Source organism: Pseudonaja textilis, chromosome 16 (assembly GCF_049901715.1).
Source record: "Pseudonaja textilis isolate UNSWEBS1 chromosome 16, rPseTex1.2, whole genome shotgun sequence".
NCBI lineage: Eukaryota > Metazoa > Chordata > Lepidosauria > Squamata > Elapidae > Pseudonaja > Pseudonaja textilis.
In genome coordinates, this window is record NC_142005.1 from 4,883,136 (window position 1) to 4,905,602 (window position 22,467).

Genomic DNA, 22,467 nt, shown 5'->3' on the forward strand with positions numbered 1-22,467 from the left:
TCGGCCAGCATGTTTAAGATGGGAGGACTTCAACTCCCAGAATTCCCCAGTCAGCTTGCTTTGAGAAGAGTGGACTTCAACTCCCAGAATTCCCCAGGCCCCATGCTGACTGGAAAATCCTGGGAGTTGAAGTCCACACATATTAAAGTCGTGGAGGTTGAGAAGCATCGCATTGTAAAGTAAAAAATGTTCCTCTCAGTTGGAAGAGGAGAGTTTTAATTTAGACCCAGAGAAGGCCCCCTCCCCAATTCCAACTGATGACTAAGAGAAAATTAAAATAGAGACGTTCTGATGGGGTGGTGAAGGTGTTGCCCTAGAAACCAGGCGATTGTGAGTTTTAGGCGTGAAAAGCAGTTTAGTGACTTTGGGCCCAGCCTTCTCTCTTAGCCCAATTCATCTTGCGGTGGTGGTGAGGACGCTACAAGGAAGGATCCTTACGTGTGCCACCTTGAGTTATGCAAAATAAAGGCGGGAGACAGTAGATAAATAAGAGACCCACACCGAATAATGGATATATATATATCTATATATCTCTGTGTTAGCAACAGCAAAGCTCTCCTGGGCTCTCCCCACCGATCCAAACACGGATCTAGGCTGGGTTCACACAACAACGCTAAACCTGGGTTAAAGAAATCGCAACGGCTGCGTGCAGATCGCCTACAATGCCCAAGCAACGGATTTCGAGTTGAGCTTTCTCTGTCAATTCATACCCTGTTTGAAGATAATCGGCTGGCTTTCGTAGCCCCTCACCCCACCCCACCCCCCCAAAATGAACCCGGCAGTCCCCCCGTCGTGTGAACCTCGGCTTCTCAGAGACCTGGTTCTAGGTGGGAAGAAGGGAAGGACTGGGCCATGGGGAAGGGCGAGGACGGGGAGGAGGACCAAGGAGAATCCGTCTCCCCAAATTGGAATCCACCCCCCCCTACTCCCACCCACCCCAAAATGCTTGGATGGGAAGAGATGCGGTGGCCATCCGGCCGATGCGAAGTCCAGTACAATCAAATGACGCGGTTGAGCGGTCCACGGCGGCCAGCGGAGGTTGTGGTTTATATTCTCCCACTGTTTCCCCCCTCACACCGGGCTGCGCCGCCACCCCCCCCCTCTTCGGCTTAGTCGAGGGGTCCCTGGAAAATGAGTCGCACGAAACCCTGCTGGCCGGTCAGCCAGGTGCCGCAGAAAGGGCAGGCGGCGTGGAAGGCATGGGTGCCATGCGGCAGCGGGATCTGTGACCAATACTGGACAGTCTTGGCAGAACAGACGTGGCCGCAGGGGCAGAAGGCGTGGGTGGGGCGTCCGGCGTCCAGATACAGCCCAGCCTCGCAGCCCAGCCAGAGAGGCACGTAAGGACCCAGCCGCCGACACATGGGGCATTCGCGCTCCAGCCCCCCTTTCTCTTTACGGAACCCCCAGTTGTGAAAACCGTGGACGTGGCCACAGTTGATGTAGACCCAGGGCTGCTGTTTTTCCACCACACCTCGTTGGGCCAGGCTCGGGAAGGCCAGGGTGCTGAAGCCCACCGGGCACTGGGGCCGGGCAGCGTTGACCTCTTGACGCAGCAGCTCCAGCTGTTGCAAAGTTGGGGTGCGCAGGAGACCTTCCGAAGTGCGCCAGAGGAGCGTGGCCCCGCAGAGGTCAATGAGGGAGCCGTCCTCCAGAATGTTGGACTCCATTTCCACCTAGCAGGGAGAAATAGAAATAATAGAAAAAAATAGAATAAAGAATATAGAAATAGAAATATAGAAGTGCTGGAAGGGACCTTTGAAGGCCTTCTAGTCCAACCCCCTGCTTAGGCAGGAAACCCTATTCGATTTCAGACAAATGATTATCAAATCTCTTCTTAAAAGCCTCCAGTGATGAAGCACCCACAACTTCTGGTGGCAAGCTGTTCCACGGGTTCATTGTTCTCACCATTAGGAAACTTCTCCTTTATTCCAGGTTGCTTCTCTCCTGGATCAGTTTCCCTCCATTGCTTCTTGTCCTGCCTTCAGGTGCTTTGGAAAATAACTTGACCCCCTCTTCTTCCTTGTGGCAGCCCCCAAATATTGGAAGATATTATCATGTCACCCGTGGTCCTTCTTTTCACTAAACTTAGAGAGACCCAATTCCTGCAACCGTTTTTCATACGTTCTATCTTCCAGTCCCCTAATTATCTTTCTTGCTGTTTGCACTCTTTCTCTTAAATCTCCTCTTTCTCCCAATCGCTATAAATCTTGAGTTATCATCCCCCTCTTGATGGATAAATCTTGACTTTTAATCCATTTCTATCGTCTTTTTGGTGTTGCCAATAGAAAGGGAGGGGGGGAAAGGGGTTTTGAAAGAGCAGTGAGGCAGCTTGGAAATCAAAAGTGCATTCCATAAATAGTTTTTCAAAGATAGTAACCAGGTGACTGAAGTTTCTGCCATGCAAAATTCTCACTGGAGAGCATGGTTGATGACTCTTGGCTATGGAGGTGTCCTGTTGGAGGATATGAATTACGATACACCCAAGGGATGGGGGGAAACCAGGGTCAAAGGTAACAATGAATTAGGTGTCTCAGAGTTGGCTGCACCCAGGCAGTACCAGCATGTTAACTCCCAATAAATCCTTTTGAAGTTTTGGAAGTTTGGCTCGAGACTCGTGATTTAATTGGGGTAACTGCTGGAATCCTGACACTCTCAGTGGAGAAACCTTGACTTGCAATCCACTCTTCTCTGTTGAGTTGCCAACCTACCAGCTTTCCCCGCTGCTGTGCCGAGCGACTGTCCCTCAAAGCGTAGACATTCCCGCACACCGAAATCTCCCGCCAGACCCCCGGGGTGGAGTCTTCGCTAAAACCGCCGTCGGGGTGCATCACAAGCACACCGTTCGTGGTCAAGCCATCCATGAGCCCGTCGGGTGTCCTCCATTTCGCAGCCCTCTCCTGCCAACGAGAGACGTGGCATCAATGTAAATGGTTTTAAGGTCCTGGGTGGACACCCCCCATACCCACCCACCCCCCTCACTCAAACCTACTCAAGTCAAAGACAACCAGACTCTGGTTACAGCTGTTCGTTTAGCAATGGTATGAAGTTACCACACATGTTCAAACATTCTCACTGCCATAGGTGAGACTATTTTGGGTTTAAATGTGCATTCGGTCAGTTGCTGGTTGCAAAAGCAATAAGCACCCCGTTGGGTCCATGGAAAAATAAAGGTAGTCCTTAAATGGTTCACTTAGCGACCACTCAAAGTGACAATGGGACTGAAAACAGTGACATGACTATTTTTCACACTTACAACCATTGTAGCAGCCCTGAAATCACGGGATCAAAATTCAGATAGCACTAGCACTTGGATTTATATACCGCTTCACAGTGCTTTACAGCCCTCTCTAAGCAGTTTACAGAGTCAGCTTCTGGCCCCCAACAATCTGGCTCCTCATTTTACAGACCTCGGTAGGACGGAAGGCTGAGTCAACCTTGAGAGTGGTGAGAATTGAACTGCCAAATTGCAGGCAGTTGGCAGTCAGCAGAAGTTGCCTGCAGTACTGCACTCTAACCACTGCGCCACCGTGGCTCAGATGCTTGGCAACTGATTCATATTTATAACCTTTGCAGTGTCCTGGGGTTACGTGATCCCCTTTTGTGACCGTATGACAAGCAAAGTCAATAAGGGAATCCAGATTCACTTCACAACTGTGTCACTAAATGATGCTGCGACTGTGGCAAGGAAGTTTCGTAAAATGGGGCAAAACTTGCGTGCCACCGTTGTTAAGGGAATCAGTGCAGTTGATAAGTTAGGAACCCGGTTGTTAAGTGAATCTGGCTCCCCCATTGACGTTGCTTCTCAGAAGGTCGCAAAAGGAAATCACGTCACAGTGCCCCCCGGGATGCTGCAATGGTCATAAACATGAACCAATTGAACCGAGTGTCTTAATTTTGATCACTGATGCTGTTGTGGTTAGCTGGCACCAGGTGCGGACGGCTGAGGAGAGCAAGGACTCAGATGAGGGGCCAGGACCATCAGGGAGTGGACTGCTGCCTTCAGAGATTGTGTGGGCTGGCAGCAGCGATGAGGAGGTTCCTGAGGAGCCTGTGCCAAATGCATGTGAGCGCAGGATGATTCGTAGAAGAGAACAGCTGGAGTGGCACAGTCTACTCGGGAGTAAGGATGCAACATAACGGCCCCTCCTTCAAGAAGATAAAAGCCAGCTGTGAAGCAAACATTCTTTGCAGAAGGCAAAGACGTTTTGAAACTCAGCCTCGTGAACATTACAGTTGGTACTTGAAGACTCTTGTGTTGTAAACTATTTTCTTATCTGTTGGTTTTTGGCAGTCTTGCAAAAACTTGGCAAGGCTCTTTCTTGTCGGAGCTAATTAGTTGGAAGCAGCCTTTTAATCTGTGAAGAAACAGAATTCATAGATGAAACAGCAAAAGGTTGGGTTGCTGTCTTTGTCTTGTGTTGGCTCTCTTGGAAACTGGTTGGGTCAGAACAGATGCTGCAAAGGTCATAACTGTGAAAAATGGTAATAAGTCACTATTTCCACGGCCGTTGTAACTTCGAACGGTCTAAGTGAACTGTTGTAAGTTGAGGACTACCTGTACACACACACACACACACACACACACTCGCACGCAAACAGAGCTGCTTGGTGACTCACTCACTCCAAGGAAAATGTTGCGGGAAGCATCGAAACCGGCAGCGTAAATGCGGGCGGTGTACGGAGGGTTTCTTTCACAGATGACCCGGCAGGCAAAGCGGGATATTGTACTTTGGGCTGTCTGTCCGTCCACGGATGAGTTGGTGCCCGGCGTGGTGTCAGTCACCACAAAATCGATCATGCTCTCCGTCGAGCGGCCGATCTGGGAACAAAGAAATGGGTCAACTCATACAATATTTCTATGGTCTTTTTAAGAGTTGCCAACAGAAAGGGGGGGGAGGGAAGGGGTTTGAAAGAGCAGTGTGGCAGCTTGCAAACCAAAAGTGCATTCCATTCATAGTTCTTCAAAGATAGTAACCAGGTGACCGAAGTTTTTTGCTGGGCAAAAATCTAACTGGAGAGCATGTTTGAGGATTCTTGGCTACGGAGGTGTCCCATTGGAGAATATGAATTATGATACACCCAGGGGATGGAGGAAAACCAGGGTCAAGGGTGACAATGAATGAAGTGTCTCAGAGTCGGCTACATCCAGGCAGTGCCGGCATGTTAACTCCCAATAAATCCTTTTGAAGTTTTGGAAGTTTGACTTGAGACACATGATTTAATTTGGGGTAATTGCTTGGAATCTTGACAAGATGGGGAGGAGGAGATTCAGTGATCAAAACTTTTAACAAGAAGCGAACATTTTTCTTTTATCATGAAGCAGACATTTTTTTTCCTTCTTTTCAAAATTCTGGTTTTATTTTTCTCTAGCGGTTGATCTAAGGTGGTTTTTTTTTAAAATTGCTGTTTTTAAGTTATTTCTGTGTTTCTGGCCAGCGTACAGGTAAGTCTTCGACTCACTATCACAATGGAGCGCTCTCTGACCTTCCCACTGAAGTGGTACCTATTTATCTACTCGCATGGCCATGCTAGGTTGGCAGGAGCTGAGGTGAGGACGGGAACTCGCCCTGTCATGTGGCACTCGGGTCTCGAAACTGAACAGCCGGCTTTCCAGCCGACAAGCCAAGCCTCTTTGACCACTAAGCCACTGTGCTGTCCAGTCTACTGTGTGTCAGGGTTCCAAGTAATACACCCATAGCAAACACAATTCTGAGGCAGGTAGGTTCCTCAAAGAATCATTTTATTGGATATACCATATTGGCACAGGTTGGTGAAAAACCAACTCTAAATGTCCCCGTGGTTTTCACCTAATTAAAAGTAAGAGTTTTTGTTCCCCTTCAATCACATGATCCAATCAGGGTTCGACCTGGTTGCTTGGGCAACATCACTCCTCCTTTCTTCAGCCACCTGTGAGGATGTCCTTGATTTTCAAGAGAAACAATTTTGTTTTGGCTACCAAACCCCTGCTATCACTATTCACCCCTCCCTAACCCTCATCTCCATTGTGGCAACCCTGAAGCCTCGAAATGGCCTCAGTCAGGCTGTTCTGACCAAGACTTCCTGAGACAGCAACAAACACATATAAAATCCAAAACCCTTTTTATTTTAGTTCAATGGCTGTGAATTATTGTCATTCACAGGCCGGAATGAGTCTTAACCAGTTAAAAATAGTCCCAGGGACGTCTGCCAAAATTCTTCGGGAGACATCTGATGAGAACGCACCTTATCTTAGTTGAAGTGCTGCCAATGACTAAAGTCCCAATTAGTCTTTTCAAAACCAGAGAACAAATTCACAATTTCGGGCTTGACACACGGAGCTTTTAGAGTCCAAACCGATCAGAGCGAATGACTTTGCTTCCTGCAAAGGTTTTCCTACCTTTGCTCCTCCTTTATGTCTTATAGGGGGGGCCAATCACCTCCAAGCCTTTCTCCCAAGTCGCCCCTTTTGTCTTAGCTGCTCTTGCCTTCAGGCAGTTCTGCGCATACGCGCACTGGGAACAGGCTCCCCTTGTTCCTCTGCCTCGCTGCTGCCAGACTCTGGAGGCTCCAGGGTTAGCACATAACTCCCCGATGACCCTGGCCCCACCTCTGTATTGGACACAGGACCCTTGTCCGAGGCCTGCCCAGACTCCCGGACTGGTCCCTGTTCTACCCCGCTGTCCGATTCTGCTTCCATCTACGCAGGCTGCCGGCGGACCACAACACAGGTCAGCTCCAGAGTTGACACTGTGAGTCCATCACACCCCCCAAATTTGCCTTTTATAGGGGCTAAACAGCTTCCCTTTGGACTGTCCATCACATCAGCTCAGGAGGCCCAGCAAAGGTTTTCCAGCCTTCCTCTGGACTTGATAAATACCTGGAACATGTCCGTCTCGCCATCTTGAGTGTATTCGACAATGACCGAATGGCTTCGGGAAAGCGTGTAGGAGATACTGTGCTGACCTCTGTCGCTCAGCGCCTGTGGGACAAGATAAGGAGTCCCTGACTTACAACGGCTCATTTAGTGACCGTTCAAAGTTACAACGGCAATTGAGCCCGAGATTTTTTTTAAAAAGTACATTTTATTCATGTACTATTCATTACATGTCTTAGTGCTTAATAAGCATTGTGTTTCCTGGGTCATTTAATTTGCTTAACAATAGAGATTCCATTCTGACTCACTACCCCTTTTTTTTTCAACCACTGGCAGAATAAGTTCCACATTTGATAATATTCAGTATCTTCTTTCTGTTTGATTATCTTGTCTTTCTTAAGGTCAGTAAAACCCAGACTGTTGGGGACAGGAGGCTGACTCTGTAAACTGCTTAGAGAGGGCTGTAAAAGCACTCTGAAGCACTGTCTAAATGCTGTTTCTTTCTATCTATCTATCTATCTATCTATCTATCTATCTATCTATCTATCTATCTATCTATCTATCTATCAGCTGTGATGGCTCAGTGATTGGAATGCGGTATTGCAGGCTAATTCTGCCCACTGCCAGCATTTGATCCTGACCAGCTCAAGGTTGACTCGGCCTTCCGTCCTTCCAAGGTCGGTAAAATGAGGACCCAGATTGTTTGGAGGGGGCAAGAGGCTGACTCTGTAAACCACTTAGAGAAGGCTGTAAAAGCACTGGGAAGCAGCATATAAGTCCAAGTGCTATTGCTATTTATTTTTATTTATTTATTTATTTATTGAATTTATGTTGCCGCCTATTCGCCCATGGCGACTCGAGGCGGCTTTTCAGAATGTAAAACCATATTTTTTTAAAAAATAAAATAAAATATAACAAAAAGAATCAAATAAATTAACAAAGTACAATAGAACAAAATCTGGAGAGAGAAAAAGGAAGTCTTTGACTGCTATTCACAGCAATCGGTGGGGGTTCTGGATGGGTCAGGGAAGGCATTTTGCCCATGCTCAGAATCCCTCTTTACACACAGCCTGAGATTTCAATCGCTCCCCCTGTGAGACCTGGCAATGTCATTGCTGGGCGGGGGGGCGGAAGTGGGAGGACATTTCTGCAACCGGGGGGGTTGCTTGACTTACTTTGGACATCAGTGGCGTGGAGATATGGTGGATGACGTCGGGTTTTACCCCGTTGGCTTTGGGTCGCTTGTAAAGGGCCAGCCGGCTGCGGTGACGCCCTTTGTCTCCGTTAGCCAAAGAGCCATTGTACCTGCGTTGGGAGAGAGACCCCGACAGCGACAGTTACGAACCGGGACAAGATCAAACACAACATCTCTATCAAAGTCAACCAAACCCAATGATCTTACTGGATTCCCACTTTCTTAAAAAAAAAGAAATGGGTTGAAGTTTAAAGGCACAAAGATGTTTTTTTTTTAAAAAAAAACCCAGCCTACTCTAAACTTGGGAAAATTGAAAAAAGGAAGGGAAAAAAAACAGTAGAGAGAGAAAGGGAATGGAAAAACTGTAAAGAAGACAGGGATGTACAGAAAGGACTTCCCCTTCCATCAGGACAACTTGAAACGATTGGAGCAACTTATTGCCTTTTCTACAGTTTCAACCCAAAATCTCTTCATCTCATAGCTCGTCCCTTATCTTTTTTTAGCAAATAATAAAGTCTCATCCTTTCTCTTAATCAGCAAAAGTCCATTGAGAGTTACCAGAAAAATCACTCTGTCTTTTTTCATCTATCTATCTATCTATCTATCTATCTATCTATCTATCTATCTATCTATCTATCTATCTATCTATCTATCCATTCACCTATCACCTATCCTCTGTCTATCTGTCTGTTTATCCATCCATCCATTATCTATCTATCTATCTATCTATCTATCTATCTATCTATCTATCTATCTATCTATCTATACATTCACCTATCACCTATCCTCTATCTGTCTGTTTATCCATCCATATCTATCTATCTATCTATCTATCTATCTATCTATCTATCTATCTATCTATCATTTATCCACCTATCATCCTGTCTGTTTATTCATCCATCCATCCATCCATCCATCCATCCATCCATCCATCCATCTATCCATTCACCTATCATCCGTCCTCTGTCTATCTGTCTGTCTGTTTATATAATTATCTATCCATCCATCTCTCTTCCCAATCTATCTTGCTATCTATCTATCTATCTATCTATCTATCTATCTATCTATCTATCTATCTATCTATCTATCTATCTATCTACCCATCCATCTACCATCCATCCATTGCTATCTACCTACCTACATATCTATCCATCCATCCATCCATCCATCCATCCATCCATCCATCCATCCATCCATCCATCAGAGGTGTCTGTTTCTCTGTCTATCTATTCATCCCTCCCTCCATGATAGGAAAGCTAACACAACCAAGTTTCTGGTCAGTTATAATATCTGGATTTGGTGTCAGGTCAGTCAAAGCTTCTCTTTAGATCTCCTGAGCTGTGAAAAATGTAAATTTCTACCTGTGGATCTGTTTATAGGTCTCTGTCTCCTACCTGGAATACTGCATAGATCTAAATTGTGCGGTTGGCCTGCCGCCTTACAGTTTGTGCATTGCACGGAGCCCAACACATCTTTTGCAAAAAAAAAAAAGCATGGCAAGGCTAGGAAGCAACCCAACCAGATGGTCTTGCAAAGTTCTGCTTACCCTCTGCCCCAAACATGCCAGAGCGGCGATATTTGAAACCAATAGAAAAATGACAGACTTGGAAGGGACCTTGTAGGTCATCTAGTCCAGGGGTTGCCAACCTCTTGGACCTCAGGGACCACCAAACTCATAATTTTAAATCCCGCAGACTAGAGACCCTGGGAAAATCCCCCAAAAAGTCTGCAGGAAAATTCCCCACCCCGTTTTCCTACCAATCGATGATTCTTTATTTGGGATCACAGGATATCGTCTTCAGCTCCATTCTCGGGGGGAGAGAGAGAGAGACTTTTGGCTTCATGCAAGGAAAGCAGCAGAAGCAGCAGAAGTCTTTCTTTCTCTCCCCCAAACTCTGCCAGAAATGAGTCTTTGCCAGCGCAGCCTCTTGGAGCAGGAGGCCTCGCAGGGTCCCAAAGGGTCATTTCTGGAGGAGTTTAGGGGAGAGAAAGAAAGACTTCTGCTGTTTTCCTTGCGTGCAGCCAAAAGCAGAAGAAGAAAGAAGCGGAAAGAAGCAGTCCAGTGGCCAGGCCAGGCAAGTGGGGCAAGTTCCCCCCTCCATCCTTTCCCTCCTCCCCTCCCTACCTCGTGTTGTGTGCAATGCAAGGGACGCAGGCCTTGTGTTCCCACGGCCATGTGGGCGGCGCAGCCTTGTGTTCCCGCACAGCCTGGATTAATTGCTTTGGGGGTGACATTTCTCTGGGGACCACCAACATTTGCTTGCAGACCACCAGTGGTCGCCAGCCCACTGGTTGGCGACCACTGTTCAAAAAATGACTTATGACCATTTTTCACACTTATGACTGTTGCAGCATCCCCACAGTCATGAGAGGCCAGGTGAGGAGATGCATGCCTCAGTATGAGTAATGTTGAGTTGGCCATGCCCGGCCAGTCACATGACCACCAAGCCATGCCCACCAACTCAGCCATGCCCACAGAACCGGTTGTTAAAAAATCTGAACCCCACCTCTGGTCTAAAGTATGAAAAATGGTCATAAGTCACTTTTTTCAGTGCCATTGTAACTTTGAATGGTCACTCCACACAAGCAAAGTACCAGCAAAGGAGGGGAAAAAAACTCCAGAGAAGTTCTTGAGACAGGAAGTCTAGTCCTGCCAAGAATGTAATAATGGTTAATGGAAAGGCAGTTTCTGTAAGCAACCCCAGAATGTTTCCTTCCTGCCGTCCTTACAGGATTAGGCCAGTAATTTCTCCTAACAACCGGTTCTCCCAACTGCTTAGCATGCTAACAACCGGTTCTAGCGAATAGGTGTAAACTGGTAGAATCCCACCCCTGCCTCAACAAGAAAAAATAACCTAGAAAAAATGGTTTAACTTACCCCAGGACAATCAATTCTCCGTACTTCACTGGTTTTTTGGTGAACAGAAGACTATCCCCTGCCGAAGAGTAAAAACGCCCATTCTGGGCACAGGTGCGACGCAGGTGCAGCGAATGAGAACTCACAGCTTCAGCACTTCCTTCAAGCACCATCCTAGGAATACAGAGTTGTGTGAACCTGGAGGGGAATGCAGGTTTTTTTAATAAAAGGTACAGGCGGGGGGGAAGAAACTTTCTTTGGCTTAAATTCTTGTGGCCATTGGGAGTTTTGCAAATGTGTAGTTTGGCACGGAGAAACACCCCCCAAAAAAAAATGAAAGAAAGGAACGAAGAAAAGCGATGTTTAAGGATCTCAGGAATGCATGGTTTGCAAACCGTCTCCGTGGCAAGCAAAGTAGATTTGGCAATCAGGCCGAAGTGATGCAGCGTTGTTTTCTTTTTAAGATTTTTTTTTAAAAAAGATCCCTAATTGAGTCTGTAGCTCTGGTTATTCTAAGGACTAAAAGCCAGCCTGGATCAGCTCCAGGGGACAATCCGGATGGATTTCCTGACTTTTAACAGCTTTTAAGATGCGTGGACTTCAATTCCCAGAATTCCCCAGCCATCTATACTATGAATTTTCGGAGTTGAAGTCCACACATCTTAAAAGCGGCCAAGATTGAGAAATAAGTGACTGAGACAATTTGCCACTGTCTTCTTTGGAGATTAAATTTTTGGGCTTCCCAGTTTGCTTTTTCTGGTGGAACTTCCATCCGAACGTTAACCAGGTTTGGCCTGGTTTAACGATGCAAGATTATAGCTAAAGTCAGATGTTTATAGCTACAGTCTTTTCAGAATCCTATGCACTTCTTATCTTAGCACAGCACAAGATGTAGGTTTTTTTTCCCTTGCGCCACAACACTCCTGGAAGGTAGGCTCAGTGGAAGATATTGCCCCAGAATCCCCCAGGGCTTTCCATAGCTGTGGGAGGATTTGAACTGGGTCTTATATATCTGCCCCCTCACCTCACATCTTTCCAGCATCTGAATGCAAAACCTGGGTTTGTCTGAATGCCTAAAACCTCTTCAAAACCATCCTTGGCGGACAAGCATCCATTTAGCCAACTTGCAACAGCGCTCAACCAACCAACCAACCAACCAAATAAACAAACCACAAACCAGCGACTTACCACCGATCCTCGCATTTACAACCGTCGCGGCATGCCCACACGGTCACGTGATCAACATTCGGGAAACCTTGGCAACCTTGGGTATATTTACAACGGTTGCTGTGGTCCTTGGGTTTTGCCGATTCTTCTCTCCGACAAGCCGAATCGTCACGGGAGCCTAAACCCTAACCCTAAAAGAACTGCTTGATTCACTTAACAGACGGAGTGACTCGCTTAACAAACCGTGGCAAAAAAAAATAAATGATAAAACCGGGATCAACTCACTTAAAAAAAAAAACCAACCCTCGCTTAGCAACAGAAACTCTGGCCCCCAACTGTGGTCGTAAGTCAAAGACTACTCATATCGGTTGAGCCTGGATAGAGATTGACTCTCTAGGATGCAGTGAGCAACCACAGCCTAGCTTGGTGCTCTAGACATGCTCAGAAATTCACGGAGACCGAACGTCACCCAGCAATTCTTCCCTTCTCTGCATGGCTTTGTTGTTTCTGCAATATTAGATTTTTTTTCTCCTCCTCCTCCTCCTCCTCCTCCTCCTCCTCCTCCTCCTCCTCCTCCTCCTCCTCTTCCTCTTCTTCTTCTTCTTCTTCTTCTTCTTCTTCTTCTTCTTCTTCTCCCCCCTCCCCCAAGGATTGTAAACACATTTTGCATCTCCGGGTTTCAAAAGGGTTCTTCCCAAGTTGCCATGGCGACAGCCCTAAACTACCTCCGCTGCTGTTACTACGGCAGCATTTCAGATATTTAATGCCTCTCTGTTGCCAAGGCAACATGCTCTTTTCCATCCTGCTCCCCACCAGAAAAGGAAGCAGTCGAGGCTTGGTGGTGTTGGGGGGAATAAAAATATTTTTTTAAAAAAAAATTCGACCATCTCCTGTTCCGGATCTTGGGTTTAGTTTAACCAAAACCTGCATCCTTTTTTTTTAGGTTGTTGTTGGGTTCGCAACGCGGCCTAAGCAGATAAGGTTAAGGGAAAAAATCTCACGGCTGCATTCACACAAACAAAAGCCGGAAGAGTTTGAACCTTGGGCTTTTGTTTGGGTTTTTTTTGCCCCTAGCTTTGAGTCTTGTGTGAACGAATCTGTTTGGTTTGCGGGTGTTTTAGAGCGGGATGCCATTTTGGGCGAGGGATGAATTCAGGCACAAAACTGCAGGTCGTGTGTGAACCCAGCTACGGCAGACACGCAGAAAATAATAATAATAATAATAATCCACCTTTCTCTAACCCCAAGTCTAAGAAAACAGAATGGGGATTTTGCAAAAGGCCACACTTTTTGCATTTCCTCCCCTTACCCTGGAACACAACAGAGAACAGACAAAACCTAAATGGCTTTGCACCAGCTCAGTAATCTTAAATCACTCAGAGAATACGGAGAAAATAACAGCATCTGTCTCGCCTTTTTTAAAAAAAATAAATAAATAAAACAGACACAAAGCAACAGAATCAACCCTCCCTTGTTTGCTCGCTAGGATCCTGAACTGAGTGTGTTCTTATTACCTTAGATTTACAGATCGCCGGATTGGTATCTGGGCCTTAATACTTTGCAAAATTGCTCCTGCCAATAACTGCAACGACACCAAACCTAGGTTGCAAAGATCCTTTCCCGCCCCCCCCCCGTCCAAAAATAAATTAGATTTTTTTCTTTTAAATCATCATTTATTGGAGAAACCCCCATCCTGGCTTAGGGTCAATTATTTGAAAGGCTAACCTCATTCCTTTTAAAAAGTAAAGCTACCTCTCCTGAGAAGCAGAAGAATTTTTAAAATAATCCCTAGATTATTTTGTGGGTGGGTGGGAGGAGGATATTTGTGGGCGCTGTCACAAAATGGCTCCTGGGGGGAAGGAAACATGCGGGTCTCCCAATATTAAGATACGAGGGGCAAAGCTCGTATTTTAATTTTGGAAGAAAGCCACAGTGCTAGAGGGTGGTGTTTTTAAAAAAACCCAACCCAACCAAAATTAAATAATTATTCAAAAATGCAAAATCTCAGAAGGGAAGGGGTACGCACCCCACTGGAGACCGTCAACTCCGTCAACTATTGCTAGAAGAGATGGAGGGACAGAGAATGCTTGGAAGAAAGAGGCAGACATTAATCAAAATTGTGCAGACTTAATTCCAATTTCAATGTCTTAATGTGGAGCTATGAATTTTGGAAGCTTGGGATTTAAAAACAACAACAACTAGATTTTGGCAACCCCTCTGCCAAATTTTTAAGATTTATTTATTTAAGATTTGGAGCCAGAGGGACAGGAAGAGGTTGTAAAGGATTAAACTCCAAATTTATTCCTTCCTTCCTTCCTTCCTTCCTTCCTTCCTTCCTCTCTCTCTCTCTCTCTCTTTCTTTCTTTTTCTTTCTTTCTTTCTTTTACACTTTCTCTCTCTCTCTCTTTCCTTCCTTCCTTTTTTCCTGTCTGTTTCTCCGTCCGTCCATCCATCCATCTTTATTATTTATTAAATCCGAAATGGGGGCTTAAGCAAACCTCTCTTTCTAGATGTGTGGACTTCAAACCCCAGAATGCTCAGCAACGGCTGTCCTAGCTTGGAATTCAGGGAAATAATGTCGACCCATCTGGGGAATTCTGGGAGATGAACATCTTGGTGAGACAGCCAAGCCAAGGAAGTTGGTTCAAACAATAAACAAAGCATCATAATGAGAATATATATATATTGTACAGGTACACACACACAAAATAACTCCAATACTGAGATTCTAACCGGATTTGTAATCATATATTGTGCTTAAACCATGGTTAGTCAGGCATGGCTGTTGAACAAAGCACAATTGACTTAGTTCTCATTATACACAGTGCGCTAAATCTGGGTTCATAATCCACAATAATTGGGATTCCAGCCATTGGGCAGATCAAAATCATTAAATTACTATACATTATGCCAATCACAATAACTCCAGCCAATTAAGCATCCCAATACAGATTAATAATGACTGATTCATACTAATATTTTCCAAACACAAAAAGCGAAAGTTGGTTAGATTACCATGGACCTTACTTCATGGTGGTTTTATGGAATTAATCTAGCATCCCGGTTTGGGATGATATACTACAGCATCAATTTAACCGCAGAAGCTACATTCGCACAGTTTTTAAACCCATGGTTCTCAACCTTTCTGAATCTACAACACTGGATATAATATTAATTCTGGGGCACCCCAGAAAATTATGAATCATATGTGTGTATTTTTTTCAATCTGTAAGACACAGTTTGATGGGAAGTGATAGATTTTATGAAGCATACCAGCGCAATACTGAATATAAGTAATCTCAATTTATAACAGTTCATTGAGCGACCGTCGACATACGACCATTTTTCACACTTATGACCATTGCAGCATCCCCATGGTTATGTGCTCCAAATTCAGACACTTGGCAATTGACTCATACTTATGGCAGTTGTTCTGTCTCGGAGTCACGTGATCGCCTTTTGCAACAAGGAAAGTACGTAGGGAAGCCATTTAACAACCACATTATTAACTTAACGATTCGCTGAACAACCATGGCGAAAAGGTAGTAAAATGGGGCAAATTCACTTGACGTCTGTCTCACTTAGCAACAGAAATGTTGGGCTCAGTTGTGGTCATAAGTCGAGGACTACCTTAGGCGGCTTATTTGTTTAATGAAAATAAAAAGCAACAAAAATTTTGTGGCACATTACATACAAGCCCACAGCACAACTGTGTGCTGTGACAAGCTACCTCAGATTACATGGTCCAGGATGTGGTTTAGGGTATTGTGTGAACACAGCCAACAACAAGGGATCAGAAAACAATCTGAAATCAGCTTGCACACAAGAAGGTTTCCCCGTTTGCATTACAACTTCCAATTTTACACGTTCTTGAAGCCCCAACTTTCCCCAAACTGTCGCAAAAGACGAAGTAAAAACATAAAAATAAATATTTTCCTTGATTTCAAACTGCCGCCTTTTTGCCCTGAGTACTGCACTACTAGCAACAACCCCCAAGGCACAATATGCACGTGAGAAGCTATACAATACGGAGTGCAAAAACACACCTTTTATATATGTATGTACACACACCACACATACACACACACACACATACTATCTGCACTTGAGAAGCTATGCAATACAGACTGTTTATATACAAACAGTCCATATTGTGTAGCTTCTCATGTGCAGATTGTGCGTACACACATACATGTATGTATATATATATATATATATATATATATATATATATATACACATACATACATTATACACATACACACACACACACACATATCAATTTAGAGGCAGGTAAGTTTTTCCTTTTTTCTTAAAATCGAGGAAAAGCACCTGTTTTGGGCAATTGAAGGTTTGTGGGAACTCTGGATTTTGGGGACCAGGAAAACCCCAAATTGATCATATATTAGGAACACACACACACACACAAACACACACACACACACAAACACACACACACACACAAACACACACACATACACACACACACACCCCTGATGAAACTTTCCAGAAAAGTTTGGCCTGAAGCACTTTTAAAAACATTTTCTACATTAGCAAAGGGACCCCCAGATTTTATAATTTAAACAGAGAAACGTTAGTTTGCATGGATGTACAGATTAAAATTACTGGATGAAATCAATCTATGTGGTCCCTAAGAATCAACAAAGACTCAATGGCACCTAATCAACCAACCAACCAACCAAATGATAAAGTAATCACCAAAATAAAAATGCCCTGGAGCATGTGCAAGGAGGAATCTGTACTCTTTCTGCGAGGAAAGAAAGCAGAATCCTCTTTCTGTGTTGGCTTTGCTACTGGGGGAAATCAAATCCAATGACCATTTGGATGGAAGACCAACAGGTAAAGCCATACGAGGAACTCAAAGAAACACAAAAACAGTCCTGGGGAAAAATAAATAAAATAAAAGCAAAGATCAGCCTGTTTCATATCGTGCCCCCAAATTAAAAGAAAATTAAAAACCCAGGAAGGGGTTCTTAAACACAAGAAGGGTGCCAGCCAGAGACAGATGTTGGCTGAGGGTTCAAGGTTGAAGAAGTGACTCCGTTCTCCAGGACTGCTGAAAGGACAACCTGTTCTGGAACAGACCTGAGATGGCTGGTCCACTAGCCCAGGGCTCTCCAACCTTGGCCACTTTAAGCCCGGTGGACTTCAACTCCCAGAATTCCCCGGCTGGGGAATTCTGGGAGTTGAAGTCCGCCTGGCTTAAAGTGGCCACGGTTGGGGACCCCCTGCACTAGCCTGCGTGTTTATTCCCATCTGAAATCCGTTCAGTTGACTTCACCACCTCCATTGACCCAGGTCAGGCTAACCGTAAGCAGGTGCGTTCACACAACCAGCCAAAGGGTTGACTTTGCCAACCCTAATCCCACTTGGTTGAATGGAGGGAGGCTAGTGGTGGTTTTTTGCAGAAAACGGAGGCTTCTCCTAGCCCGAGTTACCCAGGTTGTGCGAACGCAGCCGGCATCCAGGTTTGGGGAAGGGAGGGGGCTATGGGAATAGGAGAGGAAGGGGGCCCCGAAGGGAGGAAAACCAAATCCAATCCATTGCAATCAATCCAGGTTTTCTATCCCTTGCAAGCCCAGAGGTAAACAATGACAAATCCATGGGTTTTGAGGATTGGGGAGGGAGGGAGGGAGGAAGAAGAGGCGGGTGGCTGAAATTGGAGGTGGGGCCTCAAATATTGGGGTGCAGGGGGTCTAGGAGAGATTGGGGTGCCCGCAATAGGGAACAGAGGCATGGAAAGGCAGCTGGAGGCGAAGAAAACAACAGAAGAAATTCAGAGTCATTGCTCACAGCATCCCATTTTTGGGGGGTTAAATGGATGTTAAGATTAGTAATTCTTGGGCAGTTTTTGTGGGGGGGTAGTTGGGATCCCAAGCAGCAGGCAGGGGTCCGGAAGCCCCCATGGACGTCTAAAGAGAAGTAACAGGGAAGGTGCCCCCTTTTTCTCCAGATTGGAGGGTGGGGGGGCAGAAATGGGGGTGGGGGAGGTTAGGAAAATGCCTGTCTCTTCCCCCTCCTCCCCCCCGTCCGATTGGCAGCTGAAATAGGGAGGGGGCTGAACCTCTGCAGAAAGGGGAGATTGGAGGGTCCGGGGGTCCCCACCAGAATTGCAGAAGGTCCGGGATTAGAAAAGGGGTGGGTGGGAATCCAGCTGTGCGAGGCTGCCCCGGCCGCCCCCGTCCCTCCCAATAGGGTTGGGGGGTCTGCCTCCCCGCCTCTTTCACCCTTCCCCCCCGCGCCACTCAGCCGCCCCCCACACACACTTCTCCCCCCTCCCCTGCGGCGGGTGTTCTCACTCAGCATCCGCCGCTCGCGTCGGATGGAGACCCCACCATCGAGCCCGATCGCCGCGGCTGGTTCTCCGACGCCGGGCTGAATCACAGATTCATTGCCTCCCCCGCTCCCTTCCTCTCTCTCTCCCCCTCCCCGCCCTGCCACGACGCTCCGCTCCCGGCGATGCGAGTCTGCAATCCACGCAGCCGCCGAGCCCCCCCGCCCCTCTCCCCGTCCACCCCCGCGCCGAGAAGCCAGGGAAGAAAGGGAGAGGGGGAACCTGCCCGCCCTCCCGCTCCCCATCCAGAAAGGGGAAGGGGCTGGTGGGCTGCCTTGGGGAGGGGGAATCTATCCATCCATCCATCAAAGGAGGGGGTAATCTATCTATCTATCTATCTATCTATCTATCTATCTATCTATCTATCTATCTATCTATCTATCTATCTATCTATCTATCCACCCATCTATCTATCCATCTATTCACCCATCCATCTATCAAAGAAGGGGGTATATATCTGTCTCTCTTATTCATCTCATCTATATCTATCGGAATCTATCTTTCTATCTATATCTATCTAGCTATATCAGTGTCTGTCTGTCTGTCTGTCTGTCTATCTATCTATCTATCTATCTATCTATCTATCTATCTATCTATCTATCTATCTATCCATTCATCCACCTATCTATCTATCTATCTATCTATCTATCTATCTATCTATCTATCTATCTATCTATCCTTCCTTCCTTCCTTCCTTCCTTCCTTCCTTCCTTCCTTCCTTCCTTCCTTCCTTCCTTCCTTCCTCTATCTATCTATCTATCTATCTATCTATCTATCTATCTATCTATCTATCTATCTATCTATCCATTCATCCACCTACCTATCCATCTATTCACCCATCCATCAAAGGAGGGGGTATATATCTGTTTCTCTTATTCATCTCATCTATATCTATCGGAATCTATCTATCTATCTATCTACCTACCTATCTACCTACCTCTCTCTCTATATATATATATCTATCAATCTATCTCTATCTATCTAATCTATCTTATCTTTCATCTATCTATCTATCTATCTATCTATCTATCTATCTATCTATCTATCTATCTATCTATCTATCTATCTATCTATCTATCTATCTATCTATCTATCTCTCTCTCTCTCTCTCTCTCTCTCTATCTATCTATCTATCTATCTATCTATCTATCTATCTGATCTCCTCCTTGGATGGATGGATGGATGGATGGATGGAATATGCAGTCTTCTTTCCTTGAGGGATAAATAAATTGATATGGATGTGAATATGCACAGACACACACACCTATTTTCAATATTCTTGGAATGCCTAGCAAGACAGTCCATAATATGTGTCTTTCTGGAGCGGGGTGGATTTCATTTCATTTTAAAAAGGTGACCCCACTCGACTCTTCTCCCTGGCCAGCTCTCCAAGTAGCTGACGTGAAGTAATCCCAAGAGGAACTAAATGATAGATTTGTTGGGTTGGCGTCACCCAAAGGGATCGACCCTTCGTATGTTTGTGTGTGGGTCCTTGTGTTTGTTGTGTCTGTGTTTGTGTGTGTGTTGTGTGTGTGAGTGAGACCTTCCCTGAGGCATGAGGCGGGGAGTTAGATGAATTGCAGAACCCTATTGGTTGGTTAGTTCCCAGAATTCTCAAGACCTTGCTGGAAGGACAAGGGGGATTGTGGGAAGTCAGTTCAAATTCTTCTTTTTTACTGTGGAATCTTTTGCAAAAGAAATTGCGGGTGCAGCCAGAATAGGAAATGGGGTCGCCAGGCCTAAATTGCCGACTCTGGAATCGATAATGCAAGGTTATCTCTGGATTAATGAAGAGCATGGAGTTTGAAAGGGACATTTATTTGATTTATTTATTTTTTTCCTATTTTTGCAAAATAACTAAATAACAGTCTCCTACTTTCCACACAACAACAACCCCGTGAGGTGGGCTGGGCTGACAGAGAGGGACTAGCTCAAAGTCACCCAGCCAACTTTCATGCCTAAGGTGGGACTGGAACTCCCGGTCTCCTGGTGATTGGCCCAAAGTCACCCAGCTGTCTTTCATTTTCGACCAGAGGTGGGATTCAAATTTTTTAACAACAGGTTCTGTGGGCATGGCTTAGTTGGTGGGCGTGGCTTGGTGGTCATGTGACTGGCTGGGCATGGCCAACTCACCATTACTCACATTGAGCCACACATCTCCTCACCTGGCCTCTCATGACTGTGGGGATGCTGCAACAGTGGTAAGTGTGAAAAATGGTCATAAGTCACTTTTTTCCGTGCCATTGTAACTTTGAATGGTCACTCCACACAAGCAAAGTACCAGCAAAGGAGGGGGAAAAAATTCCAGAGACATTCCCGAGTCAGGAAGTCTAGTCCTGCCAAGAATGTAATAAGGGTTAACAGAGAGGCAGTTTCTGTAAGCAACACCAGAATGTTTCCTTCCTGCCATCCTTACAGGATTAGGCCAGTAATTTCTCCTAACAACCGGTTCTCCCAACTGCTTAGAATGTTAACAACCGGTTCTAGCGAATAGGTGCGAACTGGTAGAATCTCACGCCTGGGTATATTGAACGCAGTGTAGCCATCCTGGAGTTTCCTCCGCCATACAAACCAAAGTGAAAAACAAATAACATATTTACTACTTATACATTGCTAGTATTGTACAATTATTTTTGACCAACATACTCATTCTAATCCATACAGAATATCTAATTCCCGGTCTATTTAGCCTAGTTATTTCAAGTTCCGACTCCCACCTTAGTTCCAACCATTGATAATATCTATTCCAAGTGTCCTAATACTCTGTCTCCCCTTTGTTTTTTAATTCTAAAACGTTCGTCTGTCCAGTTCTGCGCAGACTAATATTTTCTTTAATATCTCCTTTTCTGAAGGGGTGTTTTCACTTTTCCATTGCTGGGCATATGCCATTCTCACTGCCGACAGGATGTTTAATATTAAGTACATTGACCCTTTACTATAACCATCTGTTATGATTCCAAATAGAAATAATTCTGGTTTAAATTCAGTCTTGAGATCGGAGTCTTTTGTCATCGTAGGTTTAGGAGGGTTGTCACAGCTAAGTTGGCTAAAATGTTCTCCTAATTTAAAACTAGTTTGCATATTTACATGGACTGTCAAAAAAAGCACCCAAGTATAGAAAACTAAATTATAACTACAGTATTGCAAGCTGCCTTGAGGTTTTAGGCAAACAGAAAAGGAAGCTGTAAATGCACCAATAATTAAAAACACTTGATGATATGGATGAGATTAAAAGTATCCATACGTGGAGGACTCTAGTTTTGCTCTATGACAGTGTTTCTCAACCACAGTGTGAACTTCAACTCCCAGAATTCCCCAGCCAGCATGGCTGACAGCAGAATTCTGGGAGTCAAACTCCACCCAGCAAGCTGGCTGGGGAATTCTGGGAATTGAAGTCCACCCATCTCAAAGCAAATTGGGGAATTCTGGGAATTGAAGCCCACCCATCTCAAAGCAAGCTGGCTGGGGGATTCTGGGAGCTGAAGTCCTCCCATCTTAAAGCATGCTGATTGGGGGATTCTGGGCGTTGAAGTCCACCCGTCTGAAAGAAACTGGCTGGGGGATTCTGGGAGTTGAAGTCCAGACATTTTAAAGCATCCTGGCTGGGGAATTCTGGGAGCTGAAGTCCTCTCATCTGAAAGCTGCAGTATCCGTGCTATAAAACTGAGGTTTCTCTTTCCTCTGAAGACCTATATCCCCCCCCCACCTCCGCAAACCTACTGTTTTATTTCATTGGACTTGCCGGATTATAAAAACCAACCAACAAACCCTACTCTGGCCGGTCCTGGAAGGATCTGCGTTCAAGTCCACGTTGCACCGTTCCCACAACCCGATGCCAACCTCGCAGGGCTGTTGTGCGGAGGCAGGACGGTAAGGAGCCACGGCTCATTCTTCTGGCTGCAGGTTCAACGGCACGGAAGCCTATTCAGCCCCCCCAGGGGCCAAGAAGACGCCCGTGGGGAGAGCGCCCTTTCCAAGGGAAGTGATGCCTAAGGGTCACAGCCCGAGGCCACACACACACACACACACCCTCCTCG

General features: G+C 45.6%; 1 protein-coding gene across 6 annotated transcripts; it reads right to left on the bottom strand.

Moving 5' to 3' along the window:
* Positions 1-507: 507 nt before the first annotated feature.
* Positions 508-22,453, bottom strand: PELI3 (pellino E3 ubiquitin protein ligase family member 3). Of its 6 annotated transcripts, none has more exons than XM_087913623.1 (7): positions 22,204-22,453; positions 10,930-11,106; positions 8,032-8,161; positions 6,860-6,961; positions 4,625-4,822; positions 2,712-2,900; positions 508-1,676 (listed from the first exon to the last, which is right to left on the bottom strand). In XM_087913623.1, exons 1-7 carry the CDS (start codon positions 22,317-22,319, stop codon positions 1,110-1,112), a joined length of 1,479 nt encoding a protein of 492 aa, XP_087769749.1. In that variant the 5' UTR covers positions 22,320-22,453; the 3' UTR covers positions 508-1,109. The 6 variants fall into 6 exon arrangements, with proteins under 6 accessions (XP_087769749.1, XP_087769753.1, XP_087769752.1 ...); XM_087913627.1 differs by having other exon boundaries at positions 22,199-22,260; XM_087913626.1 differs by lacking the exon at positions 22,204-22,453 and adding an exon at positions 18,396-18,498 and having other exon boundaries at positions 10,930-11,082.
* Between the last annotated feature and the right edge of the window lie 14 nt (positions 22,454-22,467).